At 44.0% G+C, this 20,023-nt stretch overlaps 1 protein-coding gene across 3 annotated transcripts in view; it reads left to right on the top strand.

Annotated features, from left to right (window-relative positions):
* Positions 1 to 19,504, top strand: part of ate1 (arginyltransferase 1) — a 61,055-nt gene extending 41,551 nt beyond the window's left edge. For all 3 annotated transcript variants that reach the window (XM_032523233.1, XM_032523232.1, XM_032523230.1), the window contains 2 exons: positions 11,938 to 12,058; positions 18,667 to 19,504. In XM_032523233.1, coding sequence (XP_032379124.1) covers positions 11,938 to 12,058; positions 18,667 to 18,845 — 300 coding nt within the window. In that variant the 3' untranslated portion in view covers positions 18,846 to 19,504. The remainder of the gene's footprint in view (positions 1 to 11,937; positions 12,059 to 18,666) is intronic.
* The last annotated feature ends 519 nt before the right edge of the window (positions 19,505 to 20,023 follow it).

Raw genomic sequence — 20,023 nt, 5'->3', positions numbered from 1 at the left:
CAGATGGTTCATTCAATCACCTGACTTGTTTTTTTTTGCAAGTGCCTCCTCAGATGGTTCTGTGTAACAAACCATCTGGTGTGTCAGGTTATTAATAGGATGAATGTGAACTGTGAAATTTCAGTGGAAGCGTGGATTGCCTTTCTCAGCCCATGCTGAGTGGAATACTGAAAACATATTATTTTTCATTCAAAACCAGTTTCCTCTCTGTGGAATTTCAAACGATTGTTCATACAGTCCTCTCATTCCCTGAGGAGCAATAAAAGTGCATTGTTTATGTAACTGATACCAGCAGGATTGTGAAAGGCTTTTTATGGTGACTCTATACAGTGTTCATAGACACACTGGAACTAGTAGTAAGGTAACACTGTCTTAAGCCTCCAGCTGAGCTGTTCTTTTGTGTGCCCTGTCCCCTCGTATCTTCCTGCTCTATGCGTGTTAAGGATTTAACCGTTACAGAGTACACGCGAGCAAGCAACGTGAGCAAGCAACGCAACCAAGGAACGCGACACACCTTCTTTAATAGTCTACACAGCGGACGCAAGCGTCACGGGCGACGCATGAATTGCTATACACCGCTCGCACAACAAGGAGTACCAGAGACGGCTGATATTAAGAATCAAAATGGCAACTGAAGAGGAGTGCATCCTATTGCTAATTTTTTGCTAAACGTACAGCCTAGCCAACAATGAAATGGTGACAGTGGGATAATTAATTTTCATATGAAGGCTGCTAAACTTTGTGACCATAACTAAAACTAGTAGTAACAGCTAGTAACAGCATGTAGCCTACAACATCAGGAGACAAATTAAGTCAAATTAAAAGGGCTAGGAGGATAGAATGGGGTAACTGCAGAAAGGGTAAATATATTCTGTAAATATAACATATACTTAAAGCAATGTACAATACTTGCAATGTTACCCCTATTGACAACGCATAGTGTTGCGTGCGTCAGCACGTTGCATAACAAAAACTAGGACGACACATTTTGTTACGACACATAATGACGGCCGATGCGTAGCCTAGCGGACGCATATGCAGACCGATGCGTTGACTCTGTAACGGCTCTAAGGCTACAGTCTTAGGAGTGGACTGGCTCTTATCTGTGTTTCCATTTTAGAGCGTTCTTGAGTTCTGAGTCTTTTCTGCCAGGTCACATCTCTGCATGCCCAGGGAAATGCTCCTTTTGTGATGGGGTTTAAAACTTCTAAGCAGTGCCAAAGCCTGGACATGGCCCTGCAGTGCAGCCTTAAAGGGTCCTAGAAGACTTGGAGTCCAGCCAGGAACAGGAGGCTGCCTGGCCAGTGTCAGACCCTCTCCTTTGTCTTCAAAGCTGGGACAGAGTGTCCCACAGTGTCTTGCTAGTTTGGCTGGTGGGTTCGGGGTTAGACGTGACATCCTGCCCCTGGCTCCTGTCCTTTGGCCCTTTTTTGGCCCTCCCTTAGCCCTCACTGGCCCTCTGATGTTGAGCTGTTGAGAGCAGAAGGTGAAGCTGTTGGAGGCTAAATGAGACCAAAGGTATTGGCCCTTCTGCCACTCTTCCTTTTTTTCACATTGCCTTCCATGTGAAGCTAAAAGTCATCTGAATTAACCGCTCTTGTGACTTTAGACGGATGAACTGAGGCTTTGTGGCTTAGAAAGCTAAATTCTTTGGTTTTCTGATATTAGCCTGAAAAGTCACGCAGCACATTTGTATCTTGCTTGGACTCATTTTGGTTAAATGGCAATGGTTAACTGGGGACAATAGTACCAGTTAGGCTTCAGTTTCTTAGGATTCCCTAACAAACTGCAAATTTTCAAAATTTTCCAACTCACCTTTAAACATCTAGATGCAGCTACGTTCTTTTACAAGTACAATGATATTACTAGGTAAAATAACAACAAAGTGACAGTAAAGTTATAACCTAAACAGTAAACCCTATCCGGCATTATACATCTTATATTACTTGTGGTTTAACTCTTGACATTACCTGCCTTCGCATGTTTATCTGTTAACACCAAATACAAATGCCTTACCCTGTTTTATTCCAAGTAACAATGCGGCTTCAGCCTCTCACAAAATGTACTCAGCGTTTCATTTGCTTTCATTTGATACACTTCCACTTCTGATTTTGGGCCGAACATGTAGTAAAAGATCCATGCCACGTTGTAGTGATTTTCCATTTCTGTGCCGAGGTGTGTGTATGCGTGAGCGCTTGTCCGTGTCGGTTATTTTGAAGTCCTGAATAAGCAGACTTTGATGATAACAAACGAGGCGCTCATCCACTTGGCTTTACCAATTGGCAGTACTAGCAGATCAAGCACTTTTCAAGTGTGGCATACATGCACATACACACGAGACAGAATATGCACGCAGGCCGAATACCCAGTCGTACCCAGTCAGCGAGGGAGTGAGAGAGTTACATGAAGTGGCTCTTACTCTTGTTATTATTGTTCCCAGTGAAAGAATGTCTTGTTCTGAGCCCAGGAAACCATTACATTTTCCACAGCAGGGAAGAAAGACGGAGTGAGCAAAACAAGTGAAAGGAGGAGGAAGAGTACAGATGGAGAAAAAAAAGGAGTGACAAAATGTCTGCCAAATGAGGAAAGGAAGCAAGATGAAAAGGAGTATTCGTTTTCTCGGTGGTACTTCACTGACTTTTAAAGAGCCCTTTTTTCGCAGCAGCTGCACCTCCGTTCCCTTTCAATCCAGCTCCTCCTTGCCCACAAACAACAAACACACAGTCAGAGAGCCGGTCAGTTCTCTAGCAACAGCCAGCAGTTTACCGCATGGCTTTTAAATTCACTGGACCTGAAATAAATCTATCCAGGTGTCAGCCACTGTGTGGAAGAGTGTGTTACGGCCGATAAAAGAACTTGCTGTTGGTTTCAGTCTGTTGCTGCTGTGGTAATGTTTGTCCTTCGTCAGTGTGTGCCTGCAGGCTTTTCTGTCACCTGCTGCATGAGCCTCGTTCTCATGACATCAGTTAGACATGACACCCAGTTCAGGCATGTACACGGGATTTTCTCAGGACATACAAATACATACACAAGTTGAATAGTGATCAATACTAAAGGTCTCAGACTCTCATTGGTTTAATTTCAGTTCAATCAAATCAGTCCTGATAGCTGGCCCAAAAAGAGAAAAACTATTCTCATCAATGTAATGAATCTCTCCCTCAAGCAGTCTCCTCTCCAGGTACGCAGTTGCAGGTTGTGACATGCTAAAGGCTCCGAGCCACCGCTATCAGGACCCTGCATGCATGGGTTTTTCTTCTCACTCAAGGGGCTCATTCAGACAGTATGTTATGTGTACGTGTGTGACCTCACATTCTGCGTGTCACTTGTTGTACATCTGGGCAGATTAAGAGTGAGTGAGTTTGAGGCATCTAAAGACCCCCCCCCCCCCCCATTCTTGTACCTGTGCTACATACATTAAAAAATATGTGTGGTATTTGTGTGTGTGTGTGTATATGTATGTATGTATGTATGTATATTATATATATATATATATATATATATATATATATATACACAGTATATGTGTGTATGTATAATATGTGTGTGTGTGTGTGTGTATTAATATATATATATGTTTGTGTGTATATAATATTATAGTATATGTGTGTGTGTGTATATATATATTATATATTATATATATATTATAATATATATATAATATATTATGTATATGTGTGTTGTGGTATATATGTATGAATTTATATAGATGTATGTATGTATGTTGGATTTGTATATGAGGACGTTCCTTTCTTCCTTTCCATTTTTCTCTCGGCACGTTAAAACCCTTTGATAGATTTTGATGAGTTGTATTGAAAATGTTTTACGGCGAACAGCAGTGTTTGTGTGGAACTGTGGGTTTACACTTCACAGGTCCTACAGGTCCAGGCACAGTATAGACACCCCCTTTTTCTCTTTCTGTCCGTCTTTTTGTTTTTTGCTTCGGTTCTTCTTTCAGCAATTGTTCAGGAAACTAGCCACCATGCTGGTTGGGATGAAAGATAGATAGAGAGAGAGAGAGAGAGAGAGGGAGAGAGGAAGAGAGGAGATCAGACCAAACAAACTTTCAACACATATTATTCAGCGTTATGGAATCACATTTAGTTATTTTAGTCTAATGTTATTACTCGGCTGGCAGGCAGAAGTGGTGAGGATCCTGTTTCTCCAAATGTCATATCTGCATCTTAAGATGCACTAAGACGTGATGGCTTAACTAGAGGTGGAATAAGTTTACTGTGGTGGGTGCTCTGTTCCATTTTAAAACTGATGGCCTCATGTGTTTACCGTAATAATAATTCATTTCTTTCTTCATACTTTCTTTTTCTTAGATGAAACAATATTCAGTTGGTTTTTCAAAGTTATTCTTTTGCCAGCAGCATTACCTTCTAACAGTCCTCACGTTAGAAAACCGGTGCCCGTCAAAACAAGATCAAACCCAACCAGGCACATTTTCTCCCTCTCTGAAATTTATAAGCTAAAGCATACCGCTGTTGCTGGCTTCCAGCTCCCCTCCCCAACGTCTTAAATTGGAGCCTTTCTGACAAAAACAGTTGTGTTTGATTTAGTTCGACAGAAGACCACCAACAGTGCACCTCTTAGCAGAAAGATTTGTTTAAAGTTTTTGATAATTTCTCTTCTCTTTTATACCTCATCATCTTTTTTCTTTTCGCTGTGTCCTGCCACGGTTGTGTTTTTAACAAATCATTAACAGGCTGCAGCAAAGTCTGGGGGCAGCCCCTGCCTGGCACCCCCCCCAGGAGGAGCGCTGACAGGGTGATGGTCCAAGTGAGCAGAGTTCAACAGGTCAGGTCAGACGATTCAGTCTTGCTGTGTGGAAGGATGGAGTTGGGGGGGTGGCGGGTGAAAATGAGAGTTTGGAGATGGTGTCATACTGAGCAGATCCAGAGCCCTCTATCTGCCAGCCTGAGGTGTTTGCCTTGCCATTAACTTCGGCACTATTTATTTTCAAACCTTCTGCAGCTGCGCCACTTTGTCTGAAACGCCTAGTTTCTTTTTGGCAAGGGAATGCATTCAGATCTTTGATAAGCACTACTGGACAGAATGAGCTGGTCTCATAAATACAGTTAGACAATTATTCAAAATGTGGGTGGAGGGCCTAGGGTTAAATCTTGCAGTTAGAAGTTCGAGGTGGGGTTTTAAGACCGAGATTAGGGGCTGCGGCATTAACTGCAAGTCGGTAAGCTGTGGTCTGTGTCAGACAGGCGTAACAGCTCGCCTGCCTATAAAGACCAGAGGAAAGAGAATAAAGAGATAAAAGTGCCCAGTCTGTGAGCTGATGCCCATAAAAGCGCTGCCATTGGTTCTCAGGGCTCTTGTCGAAATGCGATCCTGTAAAAATATTTTCTCCTCATTAACCTGTCATCCGCGGAGCCGTGACGCATAGCCCGGCGAGGTAGTGCTGGGGCAGATTGGGGGGGTGGGTGGAGTGTATTGTGTGGGTTTTCAAGGGGCCCAAGGGGGAGACTAAACAGAACTGGGTGCTTTATTTGAAGGCCATCCTGTGGTAATGTGTTGAGTAGGGTGAAAAGGCCCTGGTGGGCCCGGAGTGTTTAAACAGCAACAGTTAGGATAAATCTCCCCAAACGCAGAGCCCAGACATGTTCGGGGCACACACTCACAAAACTAAACACACACACACACAAGTATGTGCATTTTGTCACAGACTGTGGTGAAAGTACATCTCTGTGGTCTATTCTGAGACACGGCTTGTTTGGACATGTCATTCATTGGCGCTGTCCCTCTGTCCAGCCTGCTTTGGTTCTGGTGTTATTTGTCTAGCTGCATGTGTGTTTGTGTGAGCCGTGCTGTTTACGTGTGTCCATCAGCAGCTCCAGGCCCCCTGGTCATGCCCCCTTGTCTGGACAGAATGTATGCATTTCAACAGTTTTAGGACGATAGAGGGGGTGTATTGTGAGAGCTGTATGTTTGAGAGAGAGAGAGAGCACGGATGTATGGATCAGGGCCTCTGTTTATTGTTTTTTGACGAAGGTTGGCTGAATGTGACCCTGGGTCAGAGTGCTGCTCCGGGCTAGCCTAGGTTAGCACTGCTTGGCTCTGGGTCACACTAGGCTCCTTTGTACACCCTCTGAGTTCAGGCTTGTCCTGGGTGACAAGCAGCTGAAAAACATACTGCCAGGAGTACACAAATGTGACACCGTGGTGACCGTATTTGTCTGTTTGGGTCAAATGTCCTTGTTCAACTTAAAGTGCTTTACAAATGCTTAATCCTGACTAAATACCCCATTCACTATTGTGTGCAACCTCCTATATTGCGAAACAGGCTCCTGTTTGTATTTCATGTTATTTTTTTAAATATCTGTTGCCAGAAGCAAACAGAGCAAGGTCTAACATTAGTGACCTCATCTATTCTGCGACCAGCCTTACATCACATTCTTGGAGCCGCTCTGTCTCATACTGAAGTAGGTGTTCAGTTGACCTGCAGATTACTCTATAACTCAATGCACTTTCCTGCAGAGATTCATGCTGCACCAATACTGTTAACAAGAATAGACTCCTTGAGCATTCAGACATTGGGCACAGTCCCTGACTGGTGCATACATAGACGTTACTGTAAAGGGACACCTCAGCTAGGGGTAGGCTGGGTGAAAACCCAACTGGCAATATGAGCAGGAAATCAGCAGCAGATGTGGGTGTAAAGTAATGCACATGGAGACAGAGAAACCCTCTCACTAGGACACCAAGTCCACCTCCTATCTTCTGGTCTTTCCTCCACCAAGCCTGAAAGAGGATCACTTTGAACCATGAAACCGCTGTGCGACCGCGATGCAGTGAATGACCTCATCCTCAAAAAATCTCCCTCTAATGCAAGATGTGCTAGTGTCTGAGATCCGCCCCATAACAACATATTGCTGCGTTGTATGATATCAGGAGTAATATTAGACGACAATAAAAAGGAATAGAAAGCAGGGGAAAACACAAACGCAACATAAAAACAAAGGCTAAGAATAATGATATAGAGATCATCAGGGTAAGTCTATGAATTTTAATTAGTGACTTGATTCTGCAGGCTTTGGCTGCACATTTTCTGTTTTCTCAATTTTGTGATTGATTGCTTGGTCTATGTAATGTCAGAATATCGTGAAAAATGCTCAACAGAATTTCCAAGTAGACGTCTTCAAATTCAATTTTGTTTTTGCTTTTTTCCAAACAATGGTCCAGATCCCAAAGTTATTTAATTTACAATGATTTAAAACAGAATACCAGTAAATCCTCACATTTGATAGAGCTGAAACCAGATAAATATTTAGAATTAAATTACATGAATTGGTATGCCAGAACCAAAAGAATGCCTGCATTAATCCATGAATTTGTTACTCATTTCTTCCTCTGTTTGCTCCACACAAACTCAATTTATTGTTGCCAGAAGGATAAAACACATCACTTTCTATCCAGAAGATTTGTTCTAATACATTTTTGCCTGACACAGGTTTTAACTGTAGCAAAATATGAAACTTTTTAACTGGCAATAAGCTGAGTTGATATGAATAGGTGGGACATGAGAATGACACTTGTGCCTGATGGTCTCTCGCTTGATAAAAGCTGTCTCAACTTTAAACATACTAAACTCATAACTCAGGCAAGAAGATGGAAAAAAAGCAGAATGCAAAAGCTAGGTTTTCGCAAGGAGTCCTCGGCTGCAGCGTGGCACTCGATTTATGCGTCTGTTTAATTGGTTTTCATATAAATCACAGGTACGGGCCTGTGGCATCGTTCCCTATCTTGAGGTGTGTGAGAAAACAAGACAGAAATGTTTGGAAAGGGTGCACAGGGAAGGAGAGGAACATACTGTCAGTTGTGCGTTTCAGTCGTTGAGTCGGTCATAAAGTTCAGTCTGACAGCAGGGCTGCAGTATCTGTACATGTGTAAAGTCTGTGTGGCCTGAAAAGGATGAGTGATGCTGTGTCACCGAGGGAGCTCGGGGTGATAATAGATCTGCAGAGTATTGTGTAACTGTGTGTCGAGCTCTGTGGAGATGTGTGTTATTTACTTGTGATGATTGAGGTTGTGTAATTGTTTACTCTGGGGCAGCTTGTTATTTAAATGAGGTTGAGTAATTTCCCTCTCAGTCTTGTTAAAGTTCAGTTCATTGGGAAGGCTGCACTGTAGCAGATTGCCTCCATATAAATGTCGACCTCTGCACATTAATTAACAAAACACACTGCAAAACAATAGATTGGAATGATTGAGTGCGTTCTCTTACTTGTAAATGTACAGTCTCCATGTTGCTTTGTGTAGCTTTTGTTAAATGCAGCTCTTTTTTTCTCGTCTTCATCTCACCCACTTAGCTCTTTCCCCGTTTCTGTCTCTTCTTCCAAGCCCTCCCTCTTCATCCCCAGCTTCCAACACCCTCTCTCAGTGCTGGGCCCCTTCATCCTGGCACTCAGACGGCTCCTATCGCTTCCATCAGCTCGCCTCAGTCTGTGTCTCAGTGACGTTAAATACCATCCCGTTACTCGGCCATCTGCACCTAATTTTCTCCCATCCCTCCCCGTTTCGGTCCTATCTCCCTTTCAATTTTCACACCTCTGACGGCAGCCAAGTCTATCTGCTGAGGTTTGTACATGTTTCCTTCTTTCTCCATTTGTTTTTTCATCCCCAATCTCCTTTTTTTTCCCCCCATCTCTCTAAATGAGCCTTTCAGAGTTTGTCAGTCATCGGCATCACCTCTACATCCGTCTGAACATGCGAGCACAGAAAGGAGGGAAGGGATGGAGGGATGGTGACGGATGGGTTTGTGAGGGAGGCTCTGAGCATTCAGAAAGGGAAGAACAGAGCCGCTCAAGAGAGGAGGCCCATACCGAAAAGATGTTCATCTGGAAAGCCTCATCCTGGTTATCTGTCGAGCAGCTGGCTAGCCCTCCAACCCAATAACACACAGAAACACACACAAAAAAAGCTCATCCATAAGGCTTTCTGGCCAATCACATGTAGGCACTATTACTTGCTGTGGCCCTTCTCACGCCACTTGCTGAGCTAACAGCCACTCAGGAACATAGATTCTTAGGAATAGGCCATTTTAGTTCCAGCTATTAGATTGGCTGTGACATTCTCTGCACTCACTCTCTCAAGGATCTCAGTTTCAGAAAACTATTACTGCATTATCTGTTGCTATAAGTAAATGTTCGATAAAGAGATGGATATTGTGAGCAAGCTGACGTAAAAGCAGGAAACACTGGGCTGAAGAAGAGCCAAAGGAAGCTACAGGGGTAGCTGTAAATTACAGGGCCTTCACGCCAACCTGTGGAAGGAAAAAAAAGAAAGAAGGAAGAAAAAAAGAAAGTCCGTGGTGAGCTCAGTCTTCACTTTCAGTCCAATAAAGAAAAGAAGCTGACAGATGTGTTGTGGCAAACCAGGCTTTTCTTTCCCCTCTTCTTTCTTCTTTTCTCTCTCCTCTGTCCAGACCACTAATAGCTGGGTCCTCTCATACTCCTACGTCCTTCTCCTCGTCCTTTTCTTCTTTTCAGGGGAAGAATTGATGTGCCTGTGCCATGACCAGACTCTGTCTCTCATGCTGGTTAGATAGACCTCTCTTTCTGCTGAAGCTTAACAGCAAAAAACTCGATCTATCATGTTGGACTGTAGACACACAAATAACAGAGGCCTTCAGAAATCAGGCATCCACTTTATTTCTTTTACAAATGCACACTGATACAAAGTGCAAACACGCAAAAACACAACATCCTTGTTAAAATGGAATAATAGCTTATCCAAACATATCTCCTCCCATGTTTTCATTCTTCTGCTATCTCTCTCATTATCTCTCGATAAAGACTACCTACTCCATTCACACCTCTACTTCTGCTCGGGTTTTCCCTTCACCTTTATGCATCCAGGTTGAGTTGAAGTGCAAATTCAGGGTGCGGAGGCCTGGGAAGTGTGTGTGTGTGTGTGTGTGTGTGTGTGTGTGTGTGTGTGTGTGTGTGTGTGGTGTGTGTGTGTGTGTGTGTGTGTGTGTGTGTGTGTGTGTGTGTGTGTGTGTTCTGCATAATAGCGTGTCCCACTGCGATGTTGAGGGAGTCTATAGAGGTGAGCTTGAGTGTGAGAGTGTCAAGCTGACTGCGCCGACAGTTGCATGATTTTGTAGGTTGTTGGGACATGGAGAGCATCCGATCAATGGTGTGTGTGTGTGTTTGGTGTGTGTGTCCATTGCAGCAGCTACAGATGCATAGCATTCCACCACCATCCATCTGTTAGCAGAAGCACTTAAAGCATGTTGGTGTCTTTCACTTTACTCTGAATTGCCTTCCCCCTCCCCGTACAGCCTCTACCTCAGTTTTGGCCTTTATGACTATATGAATTTAGTGATACATTTTGGCCTTTTTCCTGCACCACTTCATTTGTGCGGCAGAGCACGGCGACTATGAGTGCATGCACCAAATTCTTCTATTTCTCTGTGTAATGCAGCATCCTCATGGCATTCTATCCTGCATGTAAAAACAGGCAGCATATTTTCCATATAGGTGTACCGACAGACGGCTCGTGGTCATAGAGCCAGGCATGGTATTTCCTTTGTCTTATTTTGAGTTCATGCTGACATTTGTCTTTTGTTTTGTTCTGAGTTTAATCATCCAGCATTTTTTGACCTCGGTGGCCTACATTTTGGAGTCTTTGTCCTACAGTTTACTGTCTCAAAAACGATAAATATTATTGTGTGTGCTGAGATGGTGCAGCAGGCCCGTTGCAGGCGCCTGCTTGTTTACACAGCTATCCCGGCAGTTTGTGTTTGTTTGTGTGATAGAACACAGGTCTCTGATAATGGAGTCTCTTTCTCCTTTTCTCCTCACTCATTTTTTTTTCTCTCTCTTTCTCTCTATTCGCCCCACAGCTGTTTTTGTTCAGCTTGGTTTACTTTCCATCCAAAATGTTAGGTCAAATACAGACTTTACCCATTTCACAAGCACACATTACAATACGCTGGTGTGTTTACATTTCCTGCTCAGCATCGCAGACAACATAACACTTCTGATACCGTGAAGCACGACTTAAACAAAGAACAGCTCTCAACCCTGATCCTGACCCCGAGGTCCGTTTACAACTGGTCAAACCTTTAACCTGACAGGGTCACCAGCATTGTGTGAAAATAATGTTGCTAGGGCTACAACAAGTGATTTGTTTTTTATCATCAATAAAAAATGGTTCTAGATTAATGAATGAGTTAGTTGTTAGAAAATGAGACTATGTATTCAAATTGCTTGTTGTGTCCGACTCTATTGAATTTATGGCAATATATAAAAAAATTAATGAAATCCTGGCATTTAAGAAGCAGTCATCAAGATTCAAAATTAACTTTATTGTCCCACGTTGTGGTAAATTTGTCTTGGGCACTTAACCCATGCTGCAGCCATAGCATAAACAAACAGATAGCATGTACAAACAGCAGATACTGGACAATACCAGACCACAGGCCGTACTATGGTCCTGATGGTGTATAAAACCTAACACGGTGTTATGCGATACATTACTCCAAAAAAAAAAAGCAAAAAAAAATTACAAATCACCATCGTTATGCAGGCCTTTTCTGCCTTTTACTTGTGGCTATTTAGGAACTTGATAGACACTGGGATACATGAGTTTTTGAAGCGGTTAAGTCTGCAGCAATGAACTCTAAACCTCCGAACGGATATCAGCAGCTCATATTCTGCGTGCAGACGTGAGATGTGTCGCTAACAAGTCTATTTGCTTGTCACGAAGAAGCCTGTTCATAAATACTTTGCATGGATAAGTGCTATTTAACACCAATGATCTTCCAGCAAAAGTTTGGCATTTTCCTGGAACAAAACACAAGAAACTGTACAATTTTTAAAATTATAGACATTTTGTGCTGATTGATTGATTTACCAACCAAACATTGTTTTAGCAGGAGAAGTAGTAACCCCCCCCCCCTCTCTCTATTCCCAGGGGCAGTACCGGCCTTCAGATCTCCTGTGCCCTGAAACCTATGCCTGGGTACCAATAGAGCAATGCCTACCAAAGCTGGAGAACTCCCGCTATGCTCGTTTCAACCAGGATCCTGATGCAGGTACAACTGTGTAACACCTTACTCCAACCAACATTCATTTAATGTCTGAAACTGGAAAAAAAACCCAGCTTTTTCCTAATTTACCAACCCGTCTCTGTGAGCTTGGTCTTGGATCCTCCAGTTTTTTGTACGCGCTGTTCTGGATGAACCCATGAACCTTGTCTTAACATCTGATCCGGTTTCACCGTGATGGTGTTTTGCAATCTGTGGGCTTGCTCCAAGGCAGCATGCAGTCACTGAACGGGGGTAAACGGAGAGCCAACAGCCCTGATCACACAGCCTTAACTCCCCGTGATCCTTCAGCATGGTCTGAGAAGAGCCAGCACTGTCATTATGAATAATAGTGATATTAGCAATAATAAACCACATGCAGAAAGTAGACTGCCGGACGCTCATCGCTTGGACTTATGGGCTGAGATAAAGGGGCCAGAGAGTGTGAGTGAGTTGAATGTTTTTAAAGGAGAGTTTTGAATGATTTTCTGCTTATGTGCATAGCCAAAGAGATTGATACATTCTCCTGCGGTGATTCTGCATGCTTTTCTTGGTGGTTTACAGTGACTATGCAGTGAAATTCCTGCAGCTTCCACGTAAACCAAACTGAAATAGTTTTCATCATATAGCGCCGTATGCTGAGCAGAAACGTTATGTAGACTGACACATTCCCATGAGTCATATGTCACCGCTTAGCCTCGGAGTGAAAAAGTAAAATAAGGGATACTGTATGATAGGCATTATTATGATGACTGAAGATTGTTGGTATGAGTACACATGGGTTAAAACATGTACACATACCTACACATGCTTTCCATATTGCAATGGCATGAGTGTACAGGGGCCAGCCATCTACTGTTTACTCCTCCTCCATTAATCTGCATTACCAAACAGAGAACACCCATTGATACATAGCAATAGGAGATGTGAGAGGACAATAATTTGATTGTCAAGTAGACTGGGATTGATAGTTGAAGGGTAAGAGAGGGAGAAATAGAGGAATGGATGGAGGGATGGAGAGGGTGGTACAACTGATTTTTATACAGATTGGAAGAGAAAGGGAAGGAGGCTGGTAGTTGTATGCTGGCACTAGAAGAGAGAGAAGTACAATAAAATAAGAGACAGATTGACAGGGAGGTGGAGGAGGAAAGAAGGATATGTGAATGTGGAGAGACAGCTTAAGAGTTTGTTGTAGTGAGGTCATACTTTGCCTCGGGGCCATGCAGAGAGGTAAAAACCAACGCAGTCAATCAAGTTCAAAGAAATACCTGTTTCCTCTGTTCTCTATTTCTGAATCAAAGTCTAAATACTTGTCTTAAGGAAATCTTTTTTTTTCTAAGTCCTGGCAAGCTTTACTTGTTTACTCAAGTGTTGGTGAAAGCACCACACCCCGGAGAAAAAATGGCATTTAAAAGGCTGTTAGTAGGCTGGTCATTTACATTGTTGCCATTGACAGCTTAGCCATTGGTAGGTCTGACCATTACCTGTCAATCACACCTCTAATCCCCAAGTAGGCACAAATTACTGAGGACAAAGTGGCGGTCTCAGAGTTAGCCATTTTCACTGTGGCCAGAGTGTGTCTGTGCATTTGTGGCTTTTGCGATGCCTCCATTCCAGCATGGACTGTTGATCTTGGACACGCCTGGACATTATTTCCGGCCTAGCTGTCCAAACGCAGTGTCATTGCATTTCAGCGCTAGCTGTCTCGATGGTTAGCTTTCTTGTCTGTTGCCAAAGCTGTGTGGTGCCAGACTGTAGTGGTTGTGTGGAGGGTTCTGTCCTCTGCAGAAATCCACCCAGTGGTCAGTCAGTCACCAGATCAGCCTGCAGTGTCATCATCAGGTTAGCAGCTGAGACCTGTGGCCCAGTTCTAATTGGCAGTTTATCAATGTTGTTTGGGGCCTAAATAAAGACATGTTGCAATCAGTTTTTAAGTCCTGGGGAAGTCCTGACTGCATGTAATGGTGTGGAAATCTCCCGTGTATCTTTTAGGAAATAACTCTCTGTTGCCGTCTCATTTACTTAGGTGCTGTAGTGTGCTGTGATCATGGATTCCCGCAGCACTTTGCAGCTAAGGCGTTGCCTAAGCAACACACACCTGCCGCCTTAACTACGTCGTCAAAAAAACCCACAGTTGACAACCTGCAGGTGAAGGCGGTGGAGACAGGCTCGGACATAAACGCCACGGGCTGCTGTGGACTTGTCAGTCTCGCAAGTGGTTACAGGAAAGTGGCGGCATGTGTCCAACAATGCACATAACATTAACCGGTACAAGGCTACAACAGTCTGCGGACAAAGAATGCGGAAAAAATGTGTCTGAGCCTGACAGGTGAACTGAGACGCCAGTTCCTGTTTGTTGGTCAACAGACGTGACGTGGTGGCGGGCGTCTGGTGTGTGCGCGCCAGTGTTTGTGTGTGTGCGTGTGTCGGCCTGCCCCCCCGCGAAGCTCCGACCTGCACACGGCAGAGCAACAGATGAAGTAGCTGCACCTTCGCCAAAATGAAGACTGAAAAACAGAACTATTTTGGTGCATGTAGATAGACATGGTACATGTAGATAGATATAAATTCAATATTTAGTGTTTAATAAATAATTGTTAAATGTAGTACAGAATCTGTAGTCTACCGCACAAACAAGCTCCCATGCTTCTTGACCTAAAAGTAAAAAGAAAAGATAAATACAACTTGACAGAAAATTATGTTTATAGAAAAAAAAACTGAGTCATCATTAATTCCAACTCAGGCTTGTTGCAAGGCCCTTGAACTCCAAGCTTCACCCAGGGGTGAAAGAGAATTGGGGTGCTGGGTGTGCATTCCGATTGTAAGGGTGACCGGGTTACAGAGCTGTCTTAATGAGGTGTGTAAAGACAGCCGATCTAGAGTTTACACAACTCTGTCCAAAGCAGGCTCACATTGATTACATGCCTTTTGCTGACACATCGAGGGCCCTGGGGCCTCTCACAAATGTACATACAGGGTGTGTACACACACACACACACACACACACACAAAGATACATACATTCTACACAGCGCGCATATATCTCACATACTCGTAATCTAGTGTTTGCTCGACGGAGAAAGAAGTAGGGGCTTTACAAGCTCAGCAGAATAAACATTTGCAAAAATGTGTGACACATGTAGACACCCCCTGGACCTTGTGTGCGTCTAGCAGACGCCAAACCATATGCACAAAATTGCATAGAATTGCATAGAAACACTGCACTATGTTGCATTTATTAAAATATGTACAATGTTGAAATAGAATATTCTCATTGTGTTGGTCTCTCTCATTCATATCTGATACAGATACACACATTCACTTCTCATCAAGCAGATTGCCTCTGAGAGCTACAGTGTGCTTCCAGCCATGCAAAGGGAAGCCAAAGCATTTGGTGGGAGAGACAGTGCTAGCCAGACACTCTTCACTAGATTTCTAGCTTTTAAAGTATGCACTTTCATATCTCGTCTCACTGTGAGGGCCACTTTGCTCTGCTCTTCAGCAGGCTTTCTGCTCCTTAGCCTGACTTGCGGTAATGTTTCCATTCAGAGTGTGTGTGGGGGGGTGAGACACATATAATTCATCTCAGTTATAATGCAAGAGGTTGTTTTTCCCCCGGATCTGGGAATTTCCCTCATTTTAATAACAACAATAATAATGATAATATCCTTTTATAATCCAGGGAAATTCTCTTGTTGGAGGTCAAAAGGAATGGTCAGCTACTGAGATTCCGGGTCAGCTGGAAGGATGTGCTCTAACACAGGGGCTTGAACCCTGGTCTCCCGGTCAAAGAGCAGGCTTTCTACTCTCTACACTACACCGCCATTTTGGCCTTTCTCTTTTCAAACGTCAGCCGAGGTTTGGATTTGCGACATTGGGTCAGAGGAAGTGGTCATAACCTGATGGCCTGCCTTTGACCAACGTCCGCTGTTGAGCAAGTGTTTAGAAAGTTGGAACTGGATGGGAAGAGAGAGAAGAGCGTGGCGAGGTGTCAGGGCCCCTAGCCTCGGCTCTGACCCTCTCACTCCCTGACCGACCCTCACCACTCCTCTTCCCCCCGACCCTTGAACCCCCGACCCCGAGAAGCCGCGACCTCAGAGCGGCGTGTCACTGAACGTCCGGTGGGCCTGGCGGGGAACGGGGTCTGGAGCTACTCAAACTGAGGAGGGGGCACTGGTGGAGGACGGAGTGAGTGAAGAAGCAAGGAAAGATGTTTATGTGAGCAGCGGATGTTTGGATTTCCTTGAGTAAGAGAGAGAGAGAGAGAGAGAGAACCTCTGCTCAGTATTACTGTTGAGGTTAATAGCCCATCTTTAAGCTGCATGCTGCTATCCATTTCGGTCTGTAAAATGTCCACTACTTAATATCTTTAGAAGGGACAGTGGCGCTTTAGAGCAGTGTCACACTTAAAAGCAAGTGTACCTTTGCTTAACTGTTGTGTAAGAGGGCTGTCACACTGACAAAGAGCATGAGGAGGCACGTGCTTAGAGATATGACGTTAAAGGTAGTTTAAGCTCTTCAGGATGCATTGGACATTTAAATATTTTTTTACTGTCATCCCGTCAGTACGCATTAATTCTTTATGGAGCAAAAATGATGGTTGCATGGAGTTGCCCCCCCACACACGGTGGGAATTAACATACTGCCAATTTTCTTCATTTTAAAGTTTATGTCGAGCTTTCTTCAATGATGTGACTCAGCAGATTTTTAGAGTAGGGGAAAGACACAGTGGTTAGGGCATTACCGAGCAGGGAACTAGGCTAATGCATAATATATGAATCTTCGGGGGGGGAGAAAAAGTTTAATGTGAAACTATCTTTATGGAGTTTGGGTTGTGAGAGCTAAGGAGCCTCGGGGCTTTGTGTTTACACCCGGCTCTCTTCTTTCCTCTGGCTCGCTTTTCAGGGACTGTCTGTTAAAAAGTGAAATGTGATAGTGGTACATGAATAGTTGGGACATTCACTTACTGTACAGCTACCTAAACATGTGACTATTTTAATTCTTTCATTTGTGAGATTTCAAAATGTCCCTTTGGTGCTGCTGTCCTGATTTCGTCATTGTTTATTGCAATGGTGCTTTATGCCAGTAACAATTGAACTGATCACAGCGTCAAAGTTGATTGTGTCGTATTGCTTTGTAAACTGGCATCTGGCACAAGAGCAAAGACCAGAGTTGTGCATCTTCTTTCTCTGTTGTCTTGTTTGTTTATTTATTGTTTTATTAGGCAATCAGGTGGGATTCAGCAGTTCTGTGGCGAGTATTTTAGGAATACGGCTGTAATGTGTGCACTTGCATCACTCGTACCACCTTGGCGCTGAGCTGTGAGCCACATGGGTGTTGACATGGGGAGCGGCAGTGGCGAGTGGGAGGCCCTGAGCTCTTTTAATACCAAATCTCACTCGCTCCTGTTTGACTGATGTGTCGCCATGGGCCTGGCAAGCTAGTCCACTCCACAGCCTGGCCTGAGATTTATTTTCATCTGCCTCCTCTAAGCGAAGCCAGACCAGGATTGCTCCAGACGTGACAGGCTGATTGGATGAAACACTGTGTGGAGTGTGTAGGGGTTGAACATTTCAGAAAGCATGGTATGAATGTTAAATCCTTCGCTAATAGCTAAGCAGCGACTAGAGCATCCATTGGGGATGAGATACTTATTATAGTTCCAGTGAATGAAGAAGTCCCCAGTTCTGACTGGAGTGAGAGATTAGAGCTCAGGGGTGGCAGTAGCCTAGTCAGTAGGGGGTAGGGTTGGAAAACCGAAGGGTTGCTGGTTCAAGTTCACATACGGACCGAATGTATGGTGGTGGACTGGTAGCCTGGGCACTGCCAAAGTGCTCTTGAGCAAGGCACCAAACCTCCAACTCCTTGGGGTGCCTTTCCATGGCCAGCCCCCTCACTCTGACATCTCTTTGTTTATTACATGTATAGCTACTGAGCATGTGTGTGTAATTCAGGCCTGAGTTTAAATTGTAATTTTCCCTTGTGTGATTAATAAAGTATACAATATTATTATGATGGTTTTTTGAAACCCACTTGCATTCACACATTATGTGCAGTGTATTTGGGTAAGGTTGGCTCAGTTGATACTCCGTGCTGTGCTACCCCTTGCATGTCCTCTTGGTGCCAGCTGTGGGCAGCTTGGCTCAACCTCTCACTCCTGGAGGCAGTGGTTTTAGTGTCAGAACGAGGGTCATCAGGTTTTTTGTAAACTCTTTTTTTCCATCCAACTCTCCAGAGGACTATTCTTAGATGCTGAACACGCACACAATTGAGATTAGCAGTGTTTTTACTGGTCTGATGGGAGCTGGCATTGTATGACACAGGACCAAATGAAATTTCTGAGTTTGGCAAGTCAGCAGGGAGCAATGCCCCGTAAACACGGCCCTCTAACTAGCCTGCTCACGCACCACCGTGACTACAGGTTTAGGGCAAAGGGGAATTAGAGCTGTGGGGGGAAAAATAGCTTTGTGCTCCTCCAACAGCTTCTCGGAATAATGGTGCATCCTTGCCAAGTCACTCAGAGGTTAACTCGTAAGAAAGAGGGGAAAATAAGGACAATGTTCATTGTGCTTGATGTGTGTCTCCACTGCTCCTTACGTTCTGATGTTTGTGTCCAGGAGATGCTCGGGTGCTGAAGGATGTGGGCCGAGCTCTGGTGCTATACAAACGGGCCGTCATGCCCTACGCAGCCTACACCCGCAAACGCAAAGGCTCCAGCGACGAGACGGAGGTGCAGCAGTACGCCAGCTTGGTTGGCCAGGACTGTGCAGAAAGGATCTTGCTTTACCGCTCCTAAAACAAAACAAAAAAAATGACAGCGTCACACCACTGCACCTTTTTAATGTACATGAATACACACATCCCAGCAATGTCTGTGTGTTTCTGTTAATGTATGTCCATGTGTCTTCTCACTGTGTGTGAAAGTGCTTTCTGCTGCTGCTCCCAATAGTCTCACCACGCTTAGCTTTACACAGGCTGGAACAATGCAGTAGCAGCTCACTATCTATATATGTGTCCATTCACCCACTGGCCTCATTCACGTTTATCCATCAATGAATCCATCAGGGATCGGTTATTTTGTTATCATGTGTTTATCACTTTGATTTTTCCATCCTCTGTACGTTTCAGTAACGCTGTTCCTGATGATGATGCTCCACACAGGCGACAGCTCTCTTCTGAACTGACCCATGTTTAGATGTACAACAGCGTTGACACTTGAAGAGCATGTGCTGCTTTGAATGTTAAGTGAAGTTGGTCCTTAGTTGCTTACATTATATCCCCCAAACTTCACTTACTGTACATCACATTAAATCCTTTTTTTATCACTGGGTTTATTTGACCCAAAGAACTCTGTTTTCAATGTTTTTTGTCTGCAATATTTATAGCTTCATTTGCTTTTCTTTTAATATTGACACCGTTATTTTTGGTTAAACCAAATAAAAAGGTTGTATATTCGATGCTTGGGCTTTGGGGCTTTACTTTGCATGCTAATTTTACAACACAACCTTGAATCCACTGGCAGCTGGATTTGGGGAACAATAATACATTAAATGATCAATTGCTGGAACAAACTGTGCACATTTTTACACATACAGAAGTAGAGTATGTATCCCAAAACACATGCACGCCCAAAGATTAGTGCTCGAGTGTAGACTTGTTGGATCGGGGGTGTTAGATATATCAGCCGGTAGAACACAAACACACACGCCAAAGGCTTCTAGCCCTCAGAGTGTCAACAGCAGCCCCGCTCTCGGCCAGGGCAGGGCTCAGCCAGCAGCCAGGCTTGCAATCTTAATTTAGTTATTGAACAGATTTAAGATTAAGATATACATTATTGATCCGGCAAGAAGGAATCGGTTACTACACGCAGGCCCGAAATACACACACATGTCTGGGACCTTTACATGCACTGATGGAGAGATGTCAGTGTAAGGGGGCTGCAGTGACAGGTTGTCACGAGCAATTGGGGGTTCG

Source organism: Etheostoma spectabile, chromosome 8 (genome assembly GCF_008692095.1).
Source record: "Etheostoma spectabile isolate EspeVRDwgs_2016 chromosome 8, UIUC_Espe_1.0, whole genome shotgun sequence".
In the NCBI taxonomy this organism is placed as follows: domain Eukaryota; kingdom Metazoa; phylum Chordata; class Actinopteri; order Perciformes; family Percidae; genus Etheostoma; species Etheostoma spectabile.
Note: the sequence above shows the minus strand (reverse complement) of the source record. Positions and strands in the feature narration are given on the sequence as shown.